The sequence below is a fragment of the Vanellus vanellus genome (assembly GCF_965231255.1).
Source record: "Vanellus vanellus genome assembly, chromosome: 18".
NCBI lineage: Eukaryota > Metazoa > Chordata > Aves > Charadriiformes > Charadriidae > Vanellus > Vanellus vanellus.
Window position 1 is genome coordinate 8,598,009 of NC_138923.1, and position 10,005 is coordinate 8,608,013.

At 41.6% G+C, this 10,005-nt stretch overlaps 2 protein-coding genes across 2 annotated transcripts in view; one reads left to right on the plus strand and one right to left on the minus strand.

Moving 5' to 3' along the window:
- Positions 1-4,537, plus strand: part of STKLD1 (serine/threonine kinase like domain containing 1) — a gene marked incomplete at its 5' end in the record, with an annotated part of 15,035 nt that extends 10,498 nt beyond the window's left edge. The window contains 5 exons of the mRNA XM_082492563.1: positions 1,079-1,207; positions 2,145-2,273; positions 2,819-2,956; positions 3,287-3,366; positions 4,476-4,537. Coding sequence (XP_082348689.1) covers positions 1,079-1,207; positions 2,145-2,273; positions 2,819-2,956; positions 3,287-3,366; positions 4,476-4,523 — 524 coding nt within the window. The 3' untranslated portion in view covers positions 4,524-4,537. The remainder of the gene's footprint in view (positions 1-1,078; positions 1,208-2,144; positions 2,274-2,818; positions 2,957-3,286; positions 3,367-4,475) is intronic.
- Positions 4,538-5,122: 585 nt separating this feature from the next.
- Positions 5,123-9,715, minus strand: REXO4 (REX4 homolog, 3'-5' exonuclease). Its single transcript, XM_082492683.1, has 8 exons — positions 9,473-9,715; positions 8,765-9,123; positions 8,303-8,458; positions 7,889-8,082; positions 7,396-7,484; positions 6,730-6,804; positions 5,971-6,045; positions 5,123-5,222 (listed from the first exon to the last, which is right to left on the minus strand). The coding sequence occupies exons 1-8, from the start codon at positions 9,665-9,667 to the stop codon at positions 5,127-5,129; spliced, it is 1,239 nt and encodes a 412-aa protein (XP_082348809.1). The 5' UTR covers positions 9,668-9,715; the 3' UTR covers positions 5,123-5,126.
- Positions 9,716-10,005: the final 290 nt, after the last annotated feature.

Consider the following 10,005-nt stretch of genomic DNA (forward strand, 5'->3'; position numbering starts at 1 on the left):
CTGAAAGGCAGCAGGTATTGTGCTTAATTGAGTTCAGACATTCCTGCTGCTGGGAGTGGATTTTTCTCCATTCTGGAGAGATGTCTCCAGATATAACTTTAAGTGATACGGAGTTAAATGAGAGAAAACTAAAAACTAATGCAGACTTTTGGGCAACCCTTTTTGTGATAAGGTATCAAAGTCAAATCTTTACTGTTTAGGCCAAGATATGGCTTATGAGGACTATCAGAAATGAAAGGGTACACGCAGTTTCTGGTTTGTCAGTGATGTAGTTTTGCTCTGCTCTTAGTAGGAGGAGTGCAGTGCAAACAGCGTATTAGGTTTGGTATCAGAATAGCATTTGAAATTAATAGCATCTTATTTCTTTGCATCACACTTCTCTTGGCAGCCCTGGGCTAAATCTTGAGTTGGATATCTCCTAGAGACTTGCCAATTACATTTCTTTTTTGAAAAGCAAGGCAGCAAGTGTACTCTTCCCATTGCCTTAGAACTAAACCAGCATCATCTCCACAGAGTTGGAGAGCCACGGGTGATTGCTTGAGCTGCCCCCTTCTTATGAGACCATGCTGGGAGTTTTTTAGGGGATTTGTTTCTGTGACATGTTCTTGTATAGGTGTGTGGTGTTCTAATTATCAAGGAAGGCTGAAAGCACAGAATGCGCACAATTGGACTTGATGTGTTTTATTCCTTCTGTGCAACAAACCACCCACTTGATTTATGTGACCAGCTAAATATCCATCCTGCAGACTGTATGCTGACAAAAAGGTGGTTATTTTTGGAGGTTTCTTGCTGTGATCCCCTTGTAAAATTTAAATGGCAAAGAAAGCTAGTTCCTAGAGAAGTTCAGCTTTCTGCGATAAACATTACTATTTATTAGTCCTGTAAAATTTGATTTGTTTTTGTACACTTTAGGTTCCTTCCCTCTGCTGTTGGCCATACTAAAATAATGTCATGTTACTCCAATGCCATCACCCATTAAGGTTTTACTGATATAATTTGACATACAATGTGCTTATGATACTGTTACTTGGCTAAATAATTCTGCTTGATGCCTTTCCTTTTTGTTATGGTAATTCAGAGGATAACGTAGACCAAGCGTTGCTGAAAAGTGCTGTCCCTGTTATCTCTGTGGTCCTTCAAGAGCACCTCCAGAACGGTACAGTTACGGAGTCTGCTTGCTCAGCTCTATGGGCATTGTCACTCCAAGGTGTGTTTTCCCAGTCTCCTTGTCCCTCGCGCACAGAAAAGGCTAGTATGCCAAACACGTCTGTCTGTCGGTGGTGATCCTTGAAATACAGGCTGCTTGGCCTGAGCAGGCTCTGCAGATGGCAGCAGAGTTAGGAACTTGCATCCTGTCTTAACAAGTCTTCCCTGCACTTGCTGTCTAACACTGCCTAATGAAGCTATTTTTGATGAGCCATAGCAATTATGTAACTAGATACTGCTGATGGGTACTGTAACAATGGGCAGCTACAAGAACCTTGGGCAGAGCATTATCTCTGGCTTATCTCTTAAGACCAAGAATCCCATTTGTGTTACTCCTTTGAACACAGCATTAGTGTTTTGCAGCATGGGCTGGGAGGTTTGGTTTTATGTCATTTGCTTTGTAAATTGGGAACAATATTTCAGATTAGTAAGTAAAATGCGTATCTCTCTTATTATCATGCGCAATAAGGAACACATCCTTGCAGTACTACTCTGTCTTATTTCTTCCTCATGCAAGAATATTGCTGTAAGTTTATCTTACACAGCCCTGTGCTTCTGCCATCATTCCACTAGGAAGAGCTAAGTAAAACACCCTAAGCAATCTTGTTTCTAGTACCCACCAGCAGAGTAAGTTAAGTATTCAGGACTCTCCATTCCTTATGGCTTGGAGTATGAAAGGGAATCCTGACATAGAAGATGTATCAAGTATCTCCTGGGCCCTTGGATAAACTCACGATAAGACTTTATTGGGCCTTTTTTATTGCAATACAGGTTTTCACATGCTTTCTTTGTAACTTTTATTGCATAATTAAAAAGCCATTTCAGAAATAGGAGGCAGAAGTTGAAATGCTGATGAGTGTTTCAAAGGTTTCTGAGTATATTGAAGTCTTGGGGGTTTGTGTGTGTGATTTTTTTTTTTTTTTTTTTTTTTTTTAAAGGTTGCTTAACTGAAAATGACTATGAGCCCACAACAGCGCTTCTGATGGATGCGCTCAGGATGAACCCAGAAAGACCAGTGCTGGTGAAGAATGCCTGCCTGGCATTAGCGAGCCTTCTAAGGCTATCTGGTAACATTCAGCAATTCTTTTTTTATTAATTGCAAATCGGCTCAGAAGTGGATGTTTCTATATAGTTCATGAGTTCATACTGGGATTGACATCTGCTCTCAAGAGCAAAGCTTCTCTCAAAGAGTTAATCTTTTCTTGCAGGACTAGAAAAGGAATTAGTGAAACTGGAGGTGTGAATTTTTTTTCTTCCCATGGACCCACCATGCATGTATAAGAAGTACTAGATCAGCACAGTCTGATCTATTAGTAACTCAAGAGTGTTTTGGTACTTATTTTATGGTGTGGCTGTTTCAACTGTGTAAAAGGCTAAAGCTCAATCTGTGTGAAAACAATAATGCTTCTGCCATGCACGACAGTATCAGCTGCATATATGGTCTTCTACTTGTTGCCCAAATATGCTTCCAAATAGCTTTTAGGAAGAATGAAAATAACGGGCATGAATTCCTGGAAAAATATGAAGTGTGCTAGCTGGAGCAGGGGATGGGAAAGCAGACAATGCAGTCTGCAGCTACCAATTAGCCCAGCAGTGTTTGTCTCCCTTTCAGAAATACCAGCTTTGAGATTTATCACGGATTCAAAAGGCAGTGGAATAAACCTGATCAAATATGCCTACCACCTTCACTTCGATGATCCAGAAGTGGTGAAAAATATCTGTATGCTGATTAATGAGATGGTTCAGTATGGTGAGATGGCAGTGGTGCTTGTCAAGTCTTGTCCTCCCCCCCCCCCCCCCCCCCAAATGCAGTAAAGAAAACTATGACAGCAGCTGCTCAGGGACATGTTAGTTGCTCTCAGGAGACTTACTGTGTACCTGAGAAAGGAGGATGAATTGGAACTGAGAGTTCATCCCACTTGTTCTTGAGTAATTATAAAAGCCCCTCTGATGTTATGACTTCATCGCATCTTACCTTCTGTTTGTGTGGATCTGTCCCCTCCCTGCTCTCCTCTAGCTCCTGCTGAAACTAATTTATGGTAGTTGTAACCATAAATTATCCTGTTCATTTACATTACAGATGATGTTGTGCTGGATATGTTGTCCCAGAAAATGGAAGAACTGCTGTCTGAAATAAAAAGCTGTTTTCCAGCTAGCGTGGTATGTAGAAGTCACTGTGATAATAAAGGGTGGATGCTTAGTATGTTATTTCTGGTTATGGATTTTATGATTCAAATATCTGGAATTACATCATGTAGAAATTTACAGAATTATGTATATATAGGGTGAACAGTGAGTTTGTAAGAATATGTCTAACTACTGGAAACAAGTACGCTTTATGCTGTAATTTTTTAAAAACTCTGTCCTGGTCTCCTGCAACATTGCATTGCATGAATTTACTACATTCTTCATACTAAAACAGGCTAAAGTTTACAGGAATAAAGCACAAGTATATTACATCCAATTATTTTTGCTTTGTAAGTGACATCCTTAAAAAAAAAAACAAACCAAACCAAACCCTTGTGACAGTTAGCCTGAAGATTTAACATATTAAATTACAACAGTCATACTGAAAAAACATAACTGTTGAAACACCAGAAACAAAGTTATTCAAGCTATTTAATGTGTTACACTATTCCTTTGCAATGGCTTGCTGTCAAGAAACCAGTAATAAGTTTTTTCATCAAACCAAGAAAACTGGCTAGCCTTATAACTTTGTTCTTTTTATTTATGCATTTAGCCTGCTTACATAATTTGTAAGCAGGCTGTCTCAAAGCTGTCTCAAAGACAGTTATGCATAAAGTTGTTCTCCAGTGTCTCCTGCAGGCATTGCCTGCACCAATTTAATGGACACTGCAGCTATAAGGTAATGCAGAAAAAAAGATTCATGAAAGAGAAGAAAGCTCCCTCTTCTGTTGTAAACATAACTTGTTGTTCCCTGTGTCCCCTGTTGACAAGGCAGCACAGAGACAAGAGCAGAACACTCTTGTTCTGGCAATACAGTGTGCGACACGCAGCTGCTAAATCTCTGAAACCCATTCCTTGTTACCTTCCAGTAAACATTTAGATTATTTAAATCACAGCATTAGTATTCAGTCTGGTCATTATAGTTGCTTTGGATTTTGAAGAATCAGACCCCACATATGTTTAAAACACCACTCACTTTAAAGGCCTATGTTAGACACAGCATTTTTATTAATAAAGGAATATAAAAATAAGTGAAGCAACAAGGTAATCCTGTATTTGACAATTCTTACATTTCTCTCCAGGAGATAATGACCCTTGTGGATGCAGCGCTTTTGAAACTGCAGGAGTAGAAGAAAAACTTTTTGTATAAGAACAAGACTTGTACACTTCTGGTTCAGATATAAAAGCCTGGATCCTCCAGAAATATTTTAAAATACTTTTCTCACCAGAAAGGCTGGGCCATTAATAATACATAAACAGTTACATATTCTGTTGATATAGGTACCACAACTGTGAGACTAACAGCAATAATTAAGAACTTGCCTTACTTTGTAGACTTTAAAATATTTGAAATAAAGATTTTAGTCTTGGGAGTTTCAGCAAAGCAATGACAGTTTCTTCCTTCATCTATTATAATTTTTAAACTGTTTTTTTTTTAAACTTATTCAGTGTATATATCCTTTGCAGAAATTTAGCTGATGAAGTATTTCACAAATGCAGGCATTTGTGACAAGTATTATTTAAACACAGTAGTAGGCAGTAGGCATAGGTACCATCCAGAAAGAGGATATTTGTAGTATTCTTGTATGGCAGCATTCACATACCAGGTTAGGAAGTATTGTCTTTTGATTGATTTTTATGAAGTAGCTGCTGTCAGTTCTGAGTTATCTCTAAATATGCCCTGGAATGTTGCATGAAACCAGCAAATGCTGCAAATAAATACAATTCAAGTTTTACATTTTTTCCTTGTTAAGTTTGTTCTTAACAGCAGCTTCCCATTTCTTTTTCTCTAAGGTGTACAGTCTCATAGCTGCTTGTGCATCCTGAATCTGAAAGAACAGAGCAAACAGGAGGCTTAATAAAATATAGCTGATGTGGTTTTAGAACGTTACTGTTATGCAGTTAAACCTTCAATCATTTTAGTACATCCTTTCAATTAACATTTCATAATCTCTTCCGAGCTTTAGGTTGTGTGCCTAGTGGCAGGGAATGAATATGTACTCAGAGTGCACGGCCCACCACCAGGCTATGCACTTCTCTTTCTGATTGTGACTTGGAAAGCCATAATGAAAAAATAGTCTTGATACAGTATCTTGGAGATACCCTCACAATTTCCCCTGCTGCTTCAGTTCATTCCCCTATTATATCCTCCTGTCCACCGAAAGAAAGGAACTGACTGCTGAGATTCAGTAGTAGGCTCTCACACTATTTCATCTAACCTGCCATGGTACAACAGTGCAGAATGCTGCTTTAAAGGTAAGCACTCAATACTTGAGAATTACCTTTTTCCCTTAGAAACCTTAAAATAACAAGAATTAAGATTTAAACAGAATACAGTTGACTTGAGCAAAAGAAGTTTATGAAAATAAGGCAATAATCCAAGCGGTATGAGACACATAATGGTAAGCAAGCTTAGATGGCAATCCTACTGCAAGCCAGTGTCCAGGCAGAGCTTCCTAACTTTCCTCGAGAGGCTAGAATGAAGCCACAGCATTCTGGATTGAACCAAGATCCTGGAGCTAATGTGTCATACCTTGTAGATCTACCCAAAGATGTATGTTCTGATGAAATACATACCGAGCAGTGCTCTGATGTCTGCACTTGAACATTAAGCAGTCTCTCACAGAGCAGTTTCAATGATGGCCGTACAGTCTAGAAATAAAAAAAGATAGAACCGTGCTGTGTTGCACTACTTGAAATATACAAATATTAGTTTAAGTGTATTCGTCAATAAAGTATAGCACATCTCAGCTTCTACTGGTGAAGTGGCAAGAATACTTCATGAATTAGGATATTTACGCATGCACTGCTGAGAGGATTTTACATGTATTGCCATAAGCCTAAGATTTATGTTTGGGGTGCTCTGTTGTGAAAAAGAAAACCTGAGTATATAGTTATGAAACTTAAAATACCTCCCTATAATCTGAACCTTTACTCTTCTAGTCTAAGCAGAAACTTGAAGCCATGTATTTTTATGTCACTATGGAAAAGATACCATTAAGATGATAAGCGTTACTATAAGTAGAACTGTAGTGTCTTATTGTGCTATCTAGAAGAACATTACAAAGACTATGCAAGTGCTATAGAAGAGGAAAGCCACTGAATTTTGTGCGCAGGTACTACTGGTAATGTTGGTATTAAACTAAGTAACTTACTGATATATTTCAAACACTAAGTAAGCATTTAACTAGACTAGTATTTTCAAATGACCAAAGGAAGGCATCCCTGTTTCAGGTAAGAAAGAAGGAACAGGGTCAGGTAGGGGCAAGTGTAGGAGGAGAGAGCCAGCAGCTGGGACTCAGTTAATTGAGGTGCACCTTCCCGTCAGTCTCTTACCTTGACTCTCTGTCTGAAAGGCTTGTATCTTTGTGTGTCACGTATTTTCTTCTTAGGATGATCAAGAAATAGGACCTAGAAGAGATTACTGTTCCAGTCCACAGTGTGCTGTTGCATGAAACTTTATACAGCTGAATATACAGCTTCCTGCTGTTCTCTTTGATCCATTATAAGAGGTAGTTCAAAACCATGAATGGACAGGACCAAGATCATCCAGACAGTGGCTGGATTCAGGAACCACAGTTCTACTTAGTATGAGAAACAGAAATGAATCTGGAGGCACTACCTGTAGACACTACCTGCAGTGCTGGTACAGCATGACTTAAGATACCTGTCTCTGGTAACAGTGACCAGACTGAGCTTTGGGGACTAAGCAAAGCACGCAAACAGTTTTTTTTTTAGAAATTCTGTTTCTTTCCTGGCTTTTCAGTAAGCAGATCAGTGTTATTAGTGACAAGTTTAGAAATGGAAGAACTTTAGTGGACAGGTGACCAGGGCTATACTTGGTGCAGCATGAAATGACAAGAAACTGAGGTAACAGTGATAAAGCTGTAGTTTCTAGGAGTTCGGGTGTGTTCATCTGGTCCAGAAAGATGTCTTAGAAATTTAGTCAGTCTTAAATTTTTGGAGCCTTGTCTTCAAAATAACAAATCTGCAGCCACATACCTTTAGATCATTACGTAAAGCATGCCCAACTAAAATCCTTCCATTCAAGATGGCAGCGACCTCCTTCTGAACAGTTTTAAAATCTTCACCTAAAAATACCACACAAGGAAACACTTTGCATTAGATACATAAGACTTAATAACCAAGGTACAATTAAAACACTGCATTTTTTGTGAAAGCAATTGTATCCTTGGGACTGCAGTTATACAAATTTGGGCAGTACACTAAATCCCCTGCTTGTTAAAAGAGCATAGCACTAAAAGGAAACATACTTCCTATTACTACCATACTATAATCCATGAGATAATTTCTTCTCTGTACTACTCTGTAAAAAGTACTTCTTTCCACAGTTTTTCTTAGCATTCAGACTACATTTTGTTATCGATTTCCCAAAATAAGTCTAAAACTTATCCAAGCTCAGCCAACGAGGCTTCTGTGATAGCCTGTTAAATTCTCCCTCCTTAAAGAACACTTTTGAGAAAAAAACTCCTACCTGTATTTATGTTCTCAGGGCGTATGCCACTAACAGCTGTTCTGTAATCTGTCACCTCTTCTGTAGGCTTGACGTACTTGTCATAAATGCACTTTCCAAATTGGTTCACGAGGGACACGCGAGCCACAATACTGTCTTCACCCTTGGGTCCCACTCCCACCATCTCACAGTCCATAGCTACAGCTCGTGTCAGCCTGAAAGAGAAAGGACAGCTTGGTGACACCTCTGTTACAGGGACTGCAGAGTGGAGTTCACAAGGTTCATGTGTTGATACGGATGGGGAAAACTCGTCAGTTTGTCTGTCAGCAGGCTCAGGGAGGTGTCATCTTACACTGTGCACCTGCAAATCACAGTCATTAGACATTATTATCTCAGCACCTCTGCTGCCATCCTTCCTGCTGGAATGCCACTCACCCTTCAGAAGCCTTTTCTTTCACCAGCACCTGCTCCACAGACTGTTTGGATTGGCCTGTTTCAAGTCCGAGATTTCTTCTAGCAATTTTTGCTGCTTCAGGTCCTATTGCTGCTTCAATATCTTTTGGATCAACGTCATCAAACCAGATTTCAGCCCTGGTAAGTACAGATTTAATTATATTCAACGGTCTTAAAGTGCTCTTTCAACTTTATAGTGTAGCAAAAGCTTATTTATTTTTTGAATTAAGCAATTAGCTCTGTGAAAATTAGTCTAGTACTGTCTAGTACTGTTACCTATGCAAGTTTGTTGCTATATCTGAGGAGCAGTGGCAGCATGCATCTTATTTCTCCCAAAATTTAGTCTGGAAGAGTGCAGCTGTTTTGAACGTACTGCTCTGTGCTCCTCAGGTACACCTCCAAAAAGAAGTATTCACGTGCATGTATGATGCCTGAAGTACTCACTCTTTGGGTTGCTCCTCCGCGTGTTCTTTGGCTTTCCTCCTCTTATGTTTTATATCACCTTTCTGCTTTAAAATATTGCCATTTTCCTTTTTTTCTTTGCAGCCTTTCGCACCGCTTTTGGTGCCATTTAAATTCTTATCCACTGCGACCTTCTTGGGTTTTGGCTTAGCCAAAGGAGGACTGTCTTTCACAGAACCACTGTCCGTTTTATCTGTGGATTTGGCCTTTACCGCGTTCCCGTTCCCATTGACAGCTGGGACTTCCTGGCTATTGCCCGCTTTGAGTGGGTGCTTCTTTTTGGTGTGTGTTTGACATGTAGAGAGGGGGTCGTTGGAGCTATTCGCCTTTTGTTTCAGTAGCTAAAAAGACAAAAAAAAAAAAAAAAGGTGGTGGTGGGGGGAGGATTATCTCCCTGTTTTTGACCCCGCCATAGTTCCCGACGCCAAGTGGCCCTGGGCTGTCTAGCTGGCTCTAGGTGAATGACCTGCAATGGGACGTCCCCAATCCCTGCCCGCACCACTTGATTTATTGACACAAAGATTAGTATTATTTTTTATTTATTTATTTTTAAATTACTCCCTACAACGTGGGATGGCATTCAGAGAGCGCCAGCATGGCCCCGGCCCACCCCGGGCGCCTTCGCCGGCCCAGACCCGCCTTGGAGGGGATAATGATGCCCCGGTTGTCTCCCCCCCGAGTTCCCCTCACCTCCTGCAGCGCCTTCCAGTTGGAGGAGAACTCCCGGGGGCTGCGGGGGGGCGCTGCCGCCGTCGCCGCCATGTCGGGGCCTTTCGGCGCGGCCGCCTCTTCCCGGCTCCGGACCTTCCTCCTCCTCCTCCTCCTCCTGCCCTTCCCGCAGGCCGCGCCTCTCGGCCCCGGCTCGGCGGGGCTCTGCTTCGCCATGCGGCCCGACCCCGGGGGAAACGGGTCTCCAACGGGCCGGGGTTACCGCTCCCCTCCACACCGGGGACCGCGCAGCGCCGCACCGGCCCGGCGGGGAACGGCGACCCGCGCTTGGGTTCCGGGGTGGGGAGAGGACCCTGCCGCCCCGCTGGGGGCCTGACAGCCGGTGGGGGTTTAACCCCGCCGACACGGCGGTGTGAGGGCCTGTCAGGGCACAGGTTGAACAGCACGGAGCCTCTTCGCTCCCCCCCCCCAACAATGGCCCCATGTGTGTTTGGCCGTGAAGACTGGCCCAAAGCTCGTCATTGCCGGCGCTCTTTGGCTGCAGTAAAGTTGCA

Bases quoted from the DNA above. Each gene is read 5' to 3' on its own strand.
- REXO4 (XM_082492683.1), bottom strand. From the start codon at position 9,667: ATGGCGAAGCAGAGCCCCGCCGAGCCGGGGCCGAGAGGCGCGGCCTGC. The intron at 9,124-9,472 runs GTGAGGGGAACT...TTGTCTTTTTAG, and splicing joins ACTGGAAGGCGCTGCAGGAG to CTACTGAAACAAAAGGCGAA. The intron at 7,485-7,888 runs GTAGGAGTTTTT...TGGTATTTTTAG, and splicing joins CCCTGAGAACATAAATACAG to GTGAAGATTTTAAAACTGTT.